Source organism: Oenanthe melanoleuca, chromosome 8, assembly GCF_029582105.1.
Source record: "Oenanthe melanoleuca isolate GR-GAL-2019-014 chromosome 8, OMel1.0, whole genome shotgun sequence".
In the NCBI taxonomy this organism is placed as follows: Eukaryota; Metazoa; Chordata; class Aves; order Passeriformes; family Muscicapidae; genus Oenanthe; species Oenanthe melanoleuca.
The window spans coordinates 8,947,119-8,963,164 of record NC_079342.1 but is presented as its reverse complement, the minus strand read 5'-3'; the positions used below and the strand labels follow the sequence as shown (position 1 = coordinate 8,963,164).

The following is a 16,046-nucleotide window of genomic DNA, read 5'->3' as shown; positions in this document are numbered from 1 at the left end:
AGTACTCCTGAAACACTAATCAGAGCTTTTGATAAAAACCATTTAATATTACCATTAAAATGTACATATGAAAAAAACAGACACTATACATTCACATAAACAAATGTACACATTTCACACAGCAAAACAAACTACTGAAATGTACAATCCTCTGGGTGCACTTAAGTAACAAAGGTAAAAGGAATGAATAGTCATTGTAAGGGTACTTGACCTGGCAGAAGTCCATGTATGCTCATTCTGTAGGGGACACCAAGTAAAGAGGGCACAGAAGGGGTTGTTACATGATCCTAGCATTTGAACCCTTATAGTAGAACAAGCTACATAAAAGTAAGACTATCTGAAATTTCTGTATAGTCTTACAGTTGTAAAGTATGATTTATGAAAATGAAGTAACTTTTAGGTGTTGATACTTGTCAACTATTCAGCTACTTCACCTTTTAATGTTCTGTGCATGGTAGCCTGTGGAATGTAATACTGAAAAATTAACAGAAAAATTAGGGGACCCAAGAGGGAGAATTTTAAGTTTTAATTTTGTACCTTCAGTGAAATAATTTAGCATTTTTAATATGAGATTAGTTGTAAGTCTAGATGCAATTTAAATAAGCTGGCTGCAAAATAAAGTTTTTAAAACTAAACTGTTAGTGTGGCAGTCATGCCCTTGTATAAGCTTGACGATTACTAACAGGGACAGCACAGCACAGTTCTGTGCTTTTCCTTCACCTCATCCTTTCTCTGAAAGGAGTCAAGAAATAGAAATTCAGGTAAGTGTTTTCACTCAGGGAATGTACATTTCACCTATTATAAAAAAGAGCACTTTGGTCAGTTTTTAGGATGATTTACAGGGTCAACACTATACTAAGAAAATTCTGCACAGCCCTGCAGTGTTGTTCCCACTAACCTTCCTTAAGGCTTTATTTTCTTCTCCTTAGGCTCAGGCACCCTGAAGCATCATCCAAATCAGTCAAGATCCTTTCCTCAAAGAAAACTGGCCCATAACATTACATCAGTTCCCACTGATACTTTACTAACACACTATTGCAGGACATTGAAAAATCCCCCCAGTGGTTAAAAGAGAACTCTCACTGTAAGAGCCCTGTCTATGAGCCCGGGAAATAGGCCGAGGCTGGTGTTGCAGCACCTTTTGCTGACGGCTGGGCTTTGGCTGGCAAGTAGGGTCTCAGGTACTCTGAAACAGCACAGGACACAGCATTGGAGCATGGATGTCACTGCCCTTCAGGGACATTCAAATAAGGCCTTGTTCTGTTTCTGTTTTACTTACCCGAGCTAAGCGTGTTTTGACTAAGCCCTCGCAAAGGAATGCTGTCATCTTTTTTCTTCAAATACTTTGATTCCAGCCCCAGTGGATCACCACTAGAAATAGAAAGGCCAATTAAAATTTAAAGCAAATGCAGCTTGTCATCAGTGCATTATAACAAGGGCAGCTACAGACTTCGTCAGAAAAACCTTCACTAGAAGTGCAACTACTGCATTTCATGACCTTTACCATATAAAGTTAAGCCATCACTGAGTAGGTTAAGAACAGCCTAGAACTAATCTTTTCAGTGGCCCAGCACCTGATGGCTTGAATCTGGCAGCAGGAGCAATACTGCACTGTTGTTTCTTTTTTGAAAAGAAACACTCCTGCAAGCACAGCTCTTCCTTTGGTTCCAGCAAACTAACACAAAATTGATTAGCACGGTAATGAAGCAAGGCAGATCACAGAACCAGGCTAACTAGAACCATTAGTCAGTTCCAAACACACCAAGATGAGAAAGGGCTTTGAAATAAATGAAATAAAAATAGTAAATTGCAGTAGCTGACACTCACTTCTCCTTGTTTGCTGGGTGAGTATCCGAACATCGACTCAGTTTTGAAAGCTGTGAGTTCAACTGAACCTGCAGAGACAAAGAGCTGCAGGTTAAGAGTTACTCCAGATCTGAGGCCCCGCCCCTGAGGGCATTCACAGAACCAAATTCCCAGGAATTCCTGTTTCTACACCTCACTGGCCCTGCTGTGCAGCAAAGCCTTTGAGAAACAGCCTAAGGACAAGCATTAGCTACTAATAACAGTCATAATGCTCAAGGCAGGGAGCCTAAGAATAAATACAGTAAATATTTAAGCACTTTGAGAAATAGTCAAAACATACTGCTTTGATATTTTATACTGTCACATTCTGAACCAAACAAAAAAGTCAAAGAGCCTGCCTTTGATACTGGACATTGGGAATTTCCAGTTTTGCTCTGTGTGGGTTCCAAAAAATTCTGGAAGGCATAGAGAGGAGAAATGGGATGGCTGATTCCTGAGCTGTGAAAGGATGGTCGGTCAGGCTGTAAAAGAAACACATCCATAAATGAGAAACACGAATTTTATAAGTAACTGTAGAGATTAAAAATTCCAAAATTAACAACTAACTGCCATTACAAAGCCAACACTTATGTGAGCTTCCTGCAAGAAAGCATCACTTTTCCAAGATCTGCACACTTAAGCAAAACATAATTTTAAAAAAGATGAGGTGAGCGTTCTTAGCTAGTAATAAGCTACACACCCTGTCACTGATTAGCAATTCATGTATCCAGCTACAAAGGGTGAACAGCCCTTCCACTGTGAACAAGCAGCTCATCAATTCCTGTTGTTACTGTGACAGCACAGGGTGAGAAGCAGCAAGTGACAGTATTGAACAATGACTGCAGGCAGTGTTCCTTAGCCCCTGACTTTCCTGTTTCTAAAAATCACTAGTTAAGTACTGAAATAGTACACTTTGGGTTTTAACCTTTATAAAGAGAATTAGTAAGTTAACCTCTCAACACAAAAATGCTTTCCTTTTCTGCCTTCACTCTGCACTTCATCTTTTCCATGCTAATTCTGTACTGCTTTGTAAGAGCTTATAAGAGTCTCACCTACAAGGCCCAGGACATCAAGAAGCACCCAACAGGGTTTTATATCGTTGAAAAACAAACAAATAATGCCAAACCACACCCACCCAAAACTGTAAGGCCAGAAGAAGATGAAAGCACTTCTTTTTTTCCTCGTTCAAGGCCCTGCATTTTAGCAGCTGATGCCCACCTCAGCAGGCTGTTATTTACAGCTCTACCTTACCATGCTGAGAGGTGAAACAGTAGCCCTCCCAGCAGCATGGACACTGGCAGGACTGTCCAGCTTCTTTGCCATCTGAACTTCACTCAGCTGTCTGTTCAGCCACGTGATAACTGCAGAGAAGAAGAAAAAGCTCAAGTCCATTTGCTCTCTTTATGAGCTGTTTGAAATGGCCAGTAGCCCTTCCTCACAAAAAGTGACAGCTCACTGGGTGCTTTCCCTCCCTAGTACCATGCAAAGCCATTTGCTGAAGCTTCCTCCCCCCTCCAGGCCTCTGAGCACCCACCCCACAGCCCCAAGGGAAGGATTCCCTATGTGCACAGCCCTTGGCTGTTTTGTGCCCACAACAGCCCAAGGCTCATTTTCCATAAATGACAATAATGGCAGCTCTTCACAAAAATCCCCAAAGCTGCTTCAATCAATTTCAGTAGCAGTGAGATCACTGGGTCATTTTTACAGAGGGAGAAATCAGACTGTATAAACCTACCATTTTCATTGGTTTTCAGTAACTGCTTGCTTTCTTCAAGTTTTTGTATTGTACTTTCAAGCTGCTCTTGTAGCTTGCAGACCTGCAATTCCCATAATAATTGTAACACTATCAGGAGTATTATACTACCATTGTTATACTACAAACTATAAACAACAACAAAAAAAAGCATTTATGAAGTTATTCTAAAATTAAAGAAGTTTGAACTCAGTTTGTCACAAAAGCAACACGGTAATTCTTTTTAAGGAAGCCCTACTTTCAGCTATGATTTCGACAAGGTGGCAGCCACAATCCTTTCTGACCTTTGTTTTTCTATGATTAAATAGTGCAAAGACTCTAAACAGGGGAATGTCCTTAATGGAAGAAAAAGGTTCACTCTGTCCCTGCTCTTGTTCTCTTCACCAATTTACACACGAATGTGCCTTCTAAAGGGTGCTGATTCATCCATTACATTGCTTTGTTGTCTTAAAACAATTTCAGTTGCCTTCCATATAAATGGGTGGCTTTTACACATCAAGTTAACATTAAAAAATCTGAAAGGTGATGTCACATTTAAATAAACATGTTAAATAAGCAGAAGAGTACATTCTATTGCATTGAAAGATTTAAAGATTTAAGAACTGCTGTAACTACGTTAAACCCCACAAAACCCAACAGCATTTCCAGCACACAAGGTTATCATCAATAACCCATGAGTACCTCCTGCTCTTTAATTCGAAGGGATTGTCCCATCTCCTGTGATTCCCTCTGCTCTTTCTGAAGTTTTTCTTCTTTTTCTGCCAATAGTTTTTCTTGCTGAATTGTTACTGTATTTTTCAATTTTAATTTACTCATTAGAGTTTTCAAATCTCCTTGTAACTTCTTGATAATTTCATTAGCCTATTAAAAAAACCCAAACCATATATTACAAAAACAAACACCTAAGAATAATGGAGATATTGCACAAGGGAAGTGCCATGTTCAAACAAACCTTAAGGAGTTCAGTTGACAGTGATTTAATTGTTGTCTCTAGTTTTTCAATATGCTTCTGTTTTTCCTCTGTACTTTCTTCCAGTATCACCTTGAACAGAATGTTACAAATTATAAGGCTGCTTATGATTTCAAGTAGAATTTTCATTATTCTTTGAGAACTATCCTTACAAGAAACCAGTCAGTGCTTTTCAGTCAAATTTTTTAGGGTCTGGATTCATGCTTTTTTTCTTACCAAAAATACCATGAACTATTACTCCAGTGCCATAACATTAAATCTGAACCCAGTATACTTCTGATGCCATAATTCAGAATCTTAACTACACTTGAAAGCCGACTGGGTGTATTCATAAAAAAACTGGTCAGCAGCTACTCTATGGAAACCTCAATTAGGAAGATGAAAAAGAATTAATAAAGAAACCTTTTGCTCCTGCGTTGCATCCAAGACTTCTTTTGTTCTGGTGACGAGCTGATCTTTGTCTTTGATCTCTTGTTCCAAGACAGCAACTCGTGTCTGCAGCTGATTAATGAGTTTCTCTTTTTCATGACATTCAGCATCCAGAGTTGTGTTCTCTCGGCGCAGGGACAGCACCTCCTGCTTTGCTCTTTGACATTCCTAAATGTTGGGATAGAATTGAATTTTATTCTTCAAGAAAACCCCTAATAGTAATTTCAACAGACATCTTTAAATAGTAAGCATAAGATGGAATGAAGAGGAAAAAAATTAACTTAATTTAATTTCCTGTATTTCCCATGATGTGCCCAGGCAGGCACTGTTAATGCTCTAATAGCAGTAAGCTTGATTTTGGGTACTGGGAAGCCTTACATCTTCTAATCCAGAAAGCTTTGCTTTAAGTTCCCTGACTGTGGAGTCTCCTTTGTATCTCCTCTCTGTTAGGTCTTTATTGATGATCTCGAGTTCTGAGAGCCTGTTCTGCAACTGCTGAATACTTTTCTGATGCAAATTTTCCAATTCCTTTTTCTGTTGTTCATGCTGTTGTTGGTACTGAGTTTGTGCCTGTGAGAAGCAAAGAAATGAAACAGTTATTTGATGAATCTGACTATTCCCATGCAAGAATTCTGTTCATCCCTTCCAACCACTGTACCTGGAGAGCTCTTTCCTTTTCACTTGTCAGTTCCTGTGAGTGTTTGTTGCTCAGAGCTGTAGTGTAGGACGTCCATTCATTTTTCAGTTTGTCAAGTTCCCGGCTCTTCTCTGACAAGCTCTGCACATAGAATTTAAAAATGTAAGCATTTCAGCCAATACTGACTGATTCTTTATTGCTACTTAGTAAAAGGACGTGGAATTATTAAAGAAGTCTAAATTTCAGCACCAGATGCTGAAATATGTTAATTTTGTAACCACAAAATGTAAGACATTGAGAAGTTGAAGAGCACTGTTCAAATGCTGTGGCTAAAATAATCTTAATTTCCAACGGCATTTTTTTTCCAACCACTATTTAAGAGTGAAAAAACAGTATGCTGATAGTCCCTACCCTTGTAACACAGAACACTCTATTAGGGGAAAAAAAATTAAGTTCTTCAGCAGCATCTTTTCTTCTTTTCAATTTGTAATACTGCAGGCCAATTCAGCAAACGCATTCCAGTAACTCAAACTGAAGCTGCACACATGAGGCAAACAAATAATCCATTCCAAAATTAATTTGTAATCATTTTAGTGGAATTGTTTTGCTCCATTAAGGTTCAAAAAAGTGATCTTGATAATTGCTGAATCTGACCCAATCATTCTCTTGAAATACAGAAGTGAAGTGATTACTACGCTGACTCTAAAAACCAAAAAGGAATCATTAAAGTCCAAGACTTCCAATTTATTTACCACAGTTTCACAATTTTTCCAAATAAAAGGATTTCCAAGGATTCATGGAATATATGAAGTATATTTATTATTTACCTTCACATGACCATATATTTAGTATTCAATTTGTGTGTGCATACACAGACCTCCGCACAAAATCAAGTAAAGTTCTGCTTGAGTACTGCAAGAACTCAATGTAATTCTTCAGCTGCAGGCTTTACTCACTCTCCAGAAAAGCCACAGACTATATTCTCTTCACTCAGTCTCAAGTCAATTATCTTGGCTAGGCACTGGCTAACCAGCCAGCTTACAAAAAAGGGACATTTTCCATAAATCAGAAAAGGTGCAACATGCAAAAGTTTAAAATTTATGTTACCTGTTGAGTGTAGCTCAGCTGCCTGGTAAGATCCTCTTCAGTCTTTTTAAGCTTTTCTTCCAGCATCATTTTATCCTCCTATGTACAAACAGACATCAAGTCAAATCCTTAGCTCCCAAAATACAAGTAGCATATAGCTCCCATTTAATCAGCACAGCCTGCCTAAGCACCCATATATTCACTGTACTTGTGAAAAGATCACCCTGTTAAATAAGTGTCATACTAAACAAGATATAACTCACAGTAAATTCAAAAGAAAAGGCATTAGCCCACAATATAAAAAACCCAAATTAAATTCTTACCAAATTTCTACAAGGAAATAGTATCTTATTTACAAGACTTGTTTACAAAGGAGTTACCTAAACAAGAGATCTGAGAATTATTAGGTGCCTAGAAACATTACAGCACAATAGGAGAGACAAATTCCAGGTTTGACAACAGTCAAACTGTGAAACCTTTAATTTCTCATGAAATCAAACCTAGCATGCTACCAAACTGCAGCAACATTCAAATTTTAATTGGCTATTTATAGCTGCTAGTACTTTGAAGCCCACCAAGGCTCACAATTACCAGCAGCCTGTGCTTTCCTACAGCCAAGTGCAGAACAGAGACTGAGAGGTTGCAGTAAGTCCTGCAGCTGCTCTGGCCACCAGCACAGGCTGTGAGCAGGGCAGGGCAGCAGCCAGAGCACTCAGCAGCTGCACAGCACATGCTCTGTGTGTAAAACACCTCCCTTCCTGCCACTCCAATGGCACTGCCTGCCTGAACATACAGAAAGCATCTTCACTGACAGGGTGACAGTAACAATTCAGATTTTACAGCGTGCACCCAAGTAGCTGCATGGAATTACATACTTGGGCTAAAAGGAAAAATAAACCAGAGGACACAACTTCGTACATACTTCTGAATTATTCAGAATGAAAAAAAAAGCTGCTTAAGAACAACATACAGCATTGAGGCTTAGTTGCAATTATGATACTTATGCAATTATGAACTTTTATTTTACCTTAAGACATTTCAAACAGTTGGCTAAAAACTTCTTTATTTCTGCATCAGTTCCTGGCAGGAATTTTAGAGAGAGATGGGTAAGGTGTTTGAAAGGGTTGGTCTCCACTACATTTAAAGAGACAGGTGTGTGATCTAGAGCAGGTGCTGATGAAACTAACTGCAGCAAAAACCTACGGAAAAACCAAGAGAATCAAATGTTTAGTGTATTTTTTTTCCTGAAACTACCTGTAGATCCTAAGCTAATTCCCAATAAAATATATTTTTATATGTGCAGTAAAAGGCTGTAGAGTTTTTACTTAAAAAAGAATTGTCCTCCCAAGACTCAGGTTTTGCCAGTTACATCCACCAGCATACTCAGGTTGGGGCAGGTCAGATTATCCTCTTCTACTGACTCTTCTCAGTCTGAGTGACTGACAAGCATTTTAAAACTCAACAGGTACACACAGAGTAATGTGGCACATGCTTGTGACCTACCTTGGGATATCTTTGTTCTGCTCCTGAATGCATTGCTGAAGTAGATCTATAAATTTTTGCGGGAAAGCAGAGAAGTCTACCAAGAGACCTTGCTGGGATTTCAAACTATATAAACACACAGGAAAAAAATGTTAATGATATAGAGAACTGCAATTTATTTCCTATAAAGTATTTTGTTCACACTAGTAGAAAGAACCAGTTCTGATCATGTCATTAAACAGTTTACTAGCATGTTATTTTCAATCAGAAGTGCGTCCACACGTCACAAAATCACAGAAATGGTCAGGCTAGAAGGGACCACAGTGGGTCAGCTGGTCCAACCTTCCTGCTTGAGCAGGGTCATCCTAGAGCACATCTTGGATAATAATCCCTACACCATACTTTTAGGATCACAAGAGTTCTTGCAAATGAGTTGCACTGATTAAAAACTAGAAGTTGCTGTGGTGTAACAAATGTGTTCCTTAGAGTAGGCATCACCCTCAGAGCACAGCGTAGAGCAGTGATGGGACAGGCACAGGGAACAAGCACAGGACAAGGTGGAGAGCCTCAGCCACTACCTCTGTCCCCTACTCACCCATTCCTGTCCCCCTTCTTCACAGACACAGCAAACTCAGACAGAAACACTCTGCAGTGCACACACAAAGCTGCGCCTCAGTGCAACTAAACACTTCTGTACATCTCTCTTGCAAACGCTGCTTTGCTTTTGCCTTTTGAGCAACACACTGATCACACCTCCCTTTTTAAAAACAACACCAAAGCCACTCCCCCCCGCTCCAAAACCCCAAACAAACAAATAAAAAAACACACCAAGACCACAACAAAACTAAGCAAAAAAATAAAATAAATAAATAAATACCCAAAGAAAGCAGAAAACTGAACTGTTCATCTGTTCATGTCTGGAATCCAAATTTGATAATTTGCTCAAATTCTGAGCAAGTAAATGAGTCCCAACAGTAAAATTATGCAAGAAACCCCTAAGATAGAGGCTGAGGTCTGTAAAACCATGTCCATGCAAACAGGCTTTCTTCTTGTAATTATTTCACACGCACACAGTAGTGTGTAAGAAGCAGTTAGGATAGACAGAAGATACCAGCAGCAATATGAGCTGTGGTACCATGGCACTGTGTCCCTACAGGGAACTTAACACCAGGATCCCAACACTCCTCTGTGTAACCTGAGCTGGTCATGTCCTGAACCTGGCTGCTTTACCAACTGCTCAGAGAACAATACTGGCAAAACACTGACAAAAACCACAACTTAAACTGCCAAAACCTGAACTCTAACACAGACAACTCCAAGCTAAAAATATTCTCTTGTTCTTTTTTACCATTTAGAAATGTTTCACAGAGAAAATGTCATTTCACTTACCTTTGAAAATCTTCCTCTGATATGACAAGGTTATAAAGGAAAAAAGGATCAGTATCATCAGTCAATCGAACAGCTAAGTCCTGAAAAGATGTACATTTAAATAAAATTAAAATACCATAAACTACCCAGAAGTCTTTAAATATTTTAAACCAGAATAGCAAACAGTATTGAATGCTTTATTGTTTAGTCAAAAATACAATAGAATTGTTGCAACTGATTCAGAATGTGTAAAACATTACCATTTAACACAACTTCGAATATTATAGTGGGAAAACAAGGAAAACTCTTTCACAAAAACAAACCAAGTTAAAATCTTAAACTTTGAGCAGCAAAGATTTAAAAATTCAGTGTATGCATCATTTTTCAGAAAAAAAAAAAGCTATTTGCTCCTTTTTCCCCCCTGAAATATGAGTGTAATATGAAATAGAAATATGAAATGGAGTGTAGCACTGTCATGGTTCACTAGTACATCACTCCCATAACTAAAAGTCTTTCAGAGCTTTCACTCCTTGATGGACTCAACTGCATTTCCAGGCTCCTCCTGACACAGGCTGCAGCTCAGCAGCTCACACTTCTGAGCTGCTTCTGCTCAGGGGGAAGTACCATCATCACTGTCACTAGCAGCAGAATATCCCTATATCCCTATTCAAACAAATTGTAACTCAGCAACACCAAAACCAACCCATGGCCAATCTTAGCATCATGCAGGGGGGGATGAAATTAGGGGACAAATTAGACATACAATAGAAGGGATTACAAAGTCTCCAGAAGGGGTGTCATTATGATTTTCCCTGAGAAAGCTTTTTTTTTTTACTTTTTAGAACCTTGAACTACCTTGAACTAAAGGTACTCTTAAGCTCTAACTCATGTTTGCCTGAGCACCTCCAAATACTTTTTATATGCAAGCCTGCCAAGACTCATCAACAGCCAAACTAAAATAGAGGGCTAAAAAGGCTGAGGAGGGGGTTAGTGGTGGAAAAAACACAAAACCAACCAACCAAAGTTACTCAAAAAATGATATTAAAAAAAAGTAAGGTCAAACGGCAAACATTAAAATCCCACTTTACTTTTCCTTTTTCTACTTATCCTTTCATAAAATGAAATTCAGATAATACCTAATGAATGACAGAAATATGATTAATTTACAAACCTTTTTATGAACAGGATTAGAAACTGACAGTAGTTCAATATTCACTCGAACATTTAACCTCCTGTGTACAAAAAGATAAAACTCAGTAATGACTCAAGAAAACATTCTCCAAGTAACATGTGTTCATAGCTGAATTACAGGAATCAATGACACCTCAAAAAAAACCCAAAAAACTTAGGCAGAAATATTAAGAAAGCTCCCACTGATGATTACACCTAAGATATAAGAGTTTCAGTCACTGCAGCTCCTCAGTCAGAGGTGGTTTTTTTGCTGCTTGTTATCCACCAGACTTTAAATTGCAAGGCAGAAATTCTGAAATTGTTGAGAAACTAGAACTTTTGTAAAAGCCTGTTGAAATATATTAACAATTGCTCGAATTTCTGATAATCATTTACACAGTGCTACCTTGTGTTCAATGATTTCTTATCGAGTACTAAGTCACATATATCACAACGCACACCACAGACATCAGCCCTTCCGCACCCCCTCACGCAGGTGAGTCGGGCACGCACTGTCTAATCCAGACGGGACCCATAGTGCCAAAATTCATTATATTTTCAAAAGACGCTTCACATACGGAACGTCTGGGTTTCCCCAGACACCACCGCCGTGCGCACCCTCATACAGGTGGCCCAAACCCGCGGTCCCTGAGGAGGAGCGGCGGTCCGGGGGTGCGGCGGGGAGAGGCCGAGGAGAGGCGGGAGGGCCCGCGGGCAACGCTGCGGCCCAGGAGACGCCAAACACCCGCGGGGCCGCAGCCGCCCGGCCCTCGGGCCGCCTCAGCTCCTCAGGGCAGAGTGGCGCTTCCGCCGAGCCACTGCGAGTTCGCTCCGCTGCCGGGGCCCCGCCGGCTCCGCTCCCTCGGCGAGGCACCCACGGCGACCGCCCGGCCCTCGCCGGCTGTGCCTCACCAGAGCCGGTGCCTCCCTCACACGGAGGGTGCCCGCAGCAACCCCAAAGCGCAGCAGCGCTCAGAGCACAGGGCAGGCAGGAGGAAAGAGCCTGTGGCTCGCAGCCCCTCTGAGGCGCAGAAACGCCCCCGCACAGCCAGCCCGCACTCACCGCTCCTCGCAGCCGCAGCCCCGCACTCGAACCGACACAGCCCGGTCGAAGATGCGCTCCGCCGCCATCTTGCTCCCGCCCGCGGGGAGGGGCCGCAGCATGGCGGCGCGGGGGCCGCCGGGAGCGGCGATGGCGGCGCCGGGGCCGGGGCCGGAGCCGGGGCGCTGCGCTCATTTCGTGCTGAGGAAGAAGCGCTTCTGCAGGATGATCCCGGCGCCCGGGAGGCGCTTCTGCGGGGAGCACGCGCACGAGGAGGTGCAGGGACCCTTGTCCGGGCGGAGGGCGGGCGGGAGGGTGGCCCCGCTCTGGTGGCACGGGTGTCTTCCCTTGAGCCTTCATGTGCCGGACACTCGCCTCTGCACAAGTAGCGCTGCCCTTGCACTAGGGGTTTGTTCTTTTAGGATCCAGTCAAGTATTAGGTTCTCGTCTCAGTTTCTCCGTTCCAGTTAACTCAGCTATTCTGAATAGATGTTTTATGAAACTGATGCCCCTCAATAGATTCTTTAAAACACAACACTGAATGCATGCTGAAGTGTTTTCTGAAACTTCTCTAACTAGGAACAAAATGACAGAAAAAGAATTCCGTGCCCTCTTGATCCAAAACAGTGAGTATATGTAAATGCTTTTCCCGTTCTTTGTTAGTATTCACATGATACTTACTTTTCTCTCCATTTGGCTTTTAGCACTGTATATGAAGACCAACTACAGAAGCATTTAAAAAAATGTAACTCAAGAGAGAAGCCAAAGCCCGTAAGTGCACTGTAATTTCAGCACTTCCCCTCGGATTTAAGACCTTAAACATTAGAGTCCTGCAGAGAATTTTCTGTGCTGACAGCAGCTATGAGCTGCAGGGCAGCAGTTCTAGCAATGCACTGCTGTCAGGCAGGATGGGAGCGCTGTGAGCACTTGCTGAAATGCAACTCACACTCCAGTCTCTGCCCCTTCTCATTGAAATTTGCTACAATTTTTCAGTTCTTGGTTACAAATAAGAATGTAGAATTCCTTTTTCTCATACCCACACCCAGGGAGCAGGCTCTCACAATGCCATTCATTTCAGAGGCTGGGTGCGAGGTTGTCCTGGGAAAGCAAAACTTCCAGGGAGGCTCTGGGTATTCCAGCCAAGTGCCCACTCCAGCCAGGCTGGCAGTGAGCCATGGAAAACTTGGCTGACAGCTGCTTGGAGAAGCAACAGGACGTGTTTGAACTGCTCTTCTGAGAAAGCAGAGGATGGCTTCTTTATGGCCTGCCTTTCCACCTTATTAGAACTGCACCTTTAGTATTCCTTGGGAAACCTGCAAATGGTCTCTGGAATCTGTCTAGTAAGCACTGACTGCTTAACTCTTATGAACATGTTCAGTCTTGTAAAACTGTCAGAAGTTGGGAATCCTGAATCCTGGCTGGGATTCAGGATCAGACTATAGGAAGAAAAATTACTTGGAAAATCTTACTTTGCAGTGTATTCCTATTGCTATATACCTTACCATAAGAACTGTGAAGAATTTAGCTATTTGCTTTGTGGTAAATAACTGAACCAAATTTACTTTCTTTTATTTCTTTTAAAGGTCTACTTTGTTCAAGATATTAATGCTGGTTTAAAAGATGTAGCAGAAATACCAGAAAAACAAGTGAGTATGTTTGGTTTTAGGTTCAGTCCTTACATTACGTGTTGCAATTTATGACTACAAAGATACAGAAAATTTCAAAAGTCTCATATTTATTGGTGTCACTTTCCTTAAAAAGGTTCCTCTATCTTCGCTATCTATTGAAGAGCTGCAGAACTTAATTATCAAGTTGAAAAAAGCAAGTAATGGTGAGCTTAATACTAAATACTAAAAATAAGATGTTTTGAATTGAATTGATTAAATATTTAATTGTTATTTTTGTTCTTAGGTAGCTCTCAAAATATGAGATAGGTGCCATAAAACACATCTGAAATAATTATCAGGCAGACCTCCAATAGCTAAATTTTAGCCCAAAAAGTAAACTCGATTGAAAGAATGATAATTCCAATCCTGTGTTCCCTTCCTTTTTTTCTTTTTTTTTCTCACTCAGGTATCACTACAGATAACAATAACAGATAACAGATAACAATATTATAAACATATAATGATAGATTTATGCTCCCAGCAGACTGTTTTGTTAGTGCTACAAACTGAGCTCATGTCATAGTTGTAATGTGTGTTCCAAACTAAGAACCCTTGGAAACTCAAAAGCTATACCTAAAAGTTTTGCATTTGCCTCCAGGCCTGGAACTTCATCTCAAGGAACAAATACTGTCCCACCAGGCTTTACAAGAAGCCTTAAATGACCCAAAGAATGGGGAATCTGCTTTCAAACACCTGAAACAGCAGGTTTGGTCTGATTTACTATTAACTATAGAGGGGTTTGGACATGGAATTGTGCTGATATAATTTGAGTGCCTGGGTGCATAATGCCAGTTGCTTCCTGCAGAGGGAATCTGATATAGTAAAACAGAAGATATAATCCCTTTCCTCTGTACACACATCATCTTTTCCCTAATCCCTCACTGAAAGGAAGGCTTTAAAAAGTCTTCTGCAGTTCAGGGAAGGAATAATTTTTCTATAAGGCATTACAAAACACAGGGTATATATTTTCTTGGTTCAAAACTAATCTTTTGATGTTTGTAGGCTTCTATTTTAGGTAACATGGAAAAATTGCATTTACTTGGTCCAGGAAGGTGTTTTGTTGAGTTTGGAGCTGGGCGAGGAAAGCTGTCTCATTGGGTTGATATTGCCTTAGAGAATGTTGAAAGTGTTCAGTTTTTGCTTGTGGAAAGGGCAACCACAAGATTCAAGGTAAGAGGATATTGTTACATTAGTAAAGTACAATTTTTAAATCATTGCCATTGAAGCTGTTAGTATTTAATTTTTATCCTTAATAAATTTAAATTTTACAAGTTATATATTCCATACTTCATCAATAGAAAATTTATTAGAAACAAATCCTGATGTTTTATGTTGGAAATTCACAGATTGACTTGCAAGAAAAAAGTCTGACATTAATACCTGGAGCAAAATTATAATTATTAGTGGCTAGCCCTATGTAATCTCTTGTTCTGTTTAAACAGGTGGATGGAAAACACAAAAGGAGAGATTCTATATTTGAAAGGCTTCAAGTAGACATTCAGCACTTATGTTTAAGTAAGTTCCTTCTTGGCCTGTGTCATTCTGAAATAGAGGCTTATTTTTAAATTTTGAATTGGGGATCCAGTCAGTTTGTGTATAACATGCTTAAATGTACATAGTTCTGAAGATTATTCTCAGTGGTTGCTTGGACATGTTGATGCTGTGTGTATACACATATATACAAACATATTTGTGTGAATATACATAGATACACATATACATACATATTAAATGGAGCTTGAAAGTTTTCTATTTTTTATGTACTCACAGGACATCATTATAGGTGAAAAGTACCAAAACAAATACATTTTGAAGGTTTTTTAGGACTTGCAGAATTAAACATGTTTACATTGTTTGTTTTATGTGTTTAATTAAGAATTAAGCAAGTGATGCACCATGAATGCTACAGAATTTGTGGGAGCACCTGCCAGCAAGAGATGCATTAATGTCATATTTGCCTTTCATAGGCAGTACAGAAAGGCTGAAATGGTTAAATGTGTTTCCCAGCCACAGCATCCTATTCTTTGAATTCGTCTTCATAAAAGACTCCTTCCTTTGAATAGCTTGTAACTGAATGTGCCAATTAGTGTGTTTTTATTAGTGGCAAACATTTATTTCTAAGCATGCTGAAATTACATTATTCAGAAAAAACATAGAAGTGAAGGGGTAGTTGTGGATTGGATGGGGGTTTTGTTGAGTTTTGTTTTTTTCCCCACCAGATAAGGTACCTATTTTGGAGAAGAAAAGACTACCAGTGGTAGGAATTGGGAAGCATTTGTGTGGAGCTGCGACAGGTATGAATTACACATGTGTGAACTGCAGAAAGTCAGTGTACTAAACCTTACACTCTGAATAGACTGATCTTCCAAATTGTCTTTTTAAGCTGTTCTTGCCCTCTAACCCTTTTTTGGTGAACACAGTAATTATATTCTAAATATCTCTTGACTCCAGTGGAATAGTAAAGGGATATAGTAGATATAAGGGTACTTTAGGCAGAAGTGAAGCCTCTCTTGGCTTTAGTGGATTAGAACGGAGAATAATGTGTGGTGGCATGGGTCATGGTTTTGAGAGTATTTTTTACAGCTCTTCTGTGAAGA

At 40.1% G+C, this 16,046-nt stretch overlaps 2 protein-coding genes across 3 annotated transcripts in view; one reads left to right on the top strand and one right to left on the bottom strand.

Annotated features, from left to right (window-relative positions):
• Positions 1-21: 21 nt before the first annotated feature.
• On the bottom strand, positions 22-11,904 carry SASS6 (SAS-6 centriolar assembly protein). The gene is made up of 17 exons (XM_056497769.1): positions 11,804-11,904; positions 10,742-10,802; positions 9,592-9,671; positions 8,224-8,328; positions 7,748-7,919; positions 6,742-6,819; positions 5,656-5,775; positions 5,376-5,567; positions 4,971-5,165; positions 4,551-4,640; positions 4,280-4,459; positions 3,581-3,662; positions 3,097-3,206; positions 2,205-2,327; positions 1,828-1,895; positions 1,280-1,371; positions 22-1,186 (listed from the first exon to the last, which is right to left on the bottom strand). The coding sequence occupies exons 1-17, from the start codon at positions 11,902-11,904 to the stop codon at positions 1,098-1,100; spliced, it is 1,938 nt and encodes a 645-aa protein (XP_056353744.1). The 3' UTR covers positions 22-1,097.
• The window catches only part of TRMT13 (tRNA methyltransferase 13 homolog), a 7,017-nt gene continuing 2,809 nt past the window's right edge, over positions 11,839-16,046 (top strand). Inside the window, exons 1-9 of one of the 2 annotated variants that reach the window (XM_056497772.1) lie at positions 11,839-12,058; positions 12,362-12,408; positions 12,487-12,553; positions 13,366-13,428; positions 13,544-13,613; positions 14,048-14,154; positions 14,452-14,619; positions 14,892-14,964; positions 15,669-15,743. In XM_056497772.1, coding sequence (XP_056353747.1) covers positions 11,855-12,058; positions 12,362-12,408; positions 12,487-12,553; positions 13,366-13,428; positions 13,544-13,613; positions 14,048-14,154; positions 14,452-14,619; positions 14,892-14,964; positions 15,669-15,743 — 874 coding nt within the window. In that variant the 5' untranslated portion in view covers positions 11,839-11,854. The remainder of the gene's footprint in view (positions 12,059-12,361; positions 12,409-12,486; positions 12,554-13,365; positions 13,429-13,543; positions 13,614-14,047; positions 14,155-14,451; positions 14,620-14,891; positions 14,965-15,668; positions 15,744-16,046) is intronic. The other variant, XM_056497771.1, reaches the window with a different exon arrangement.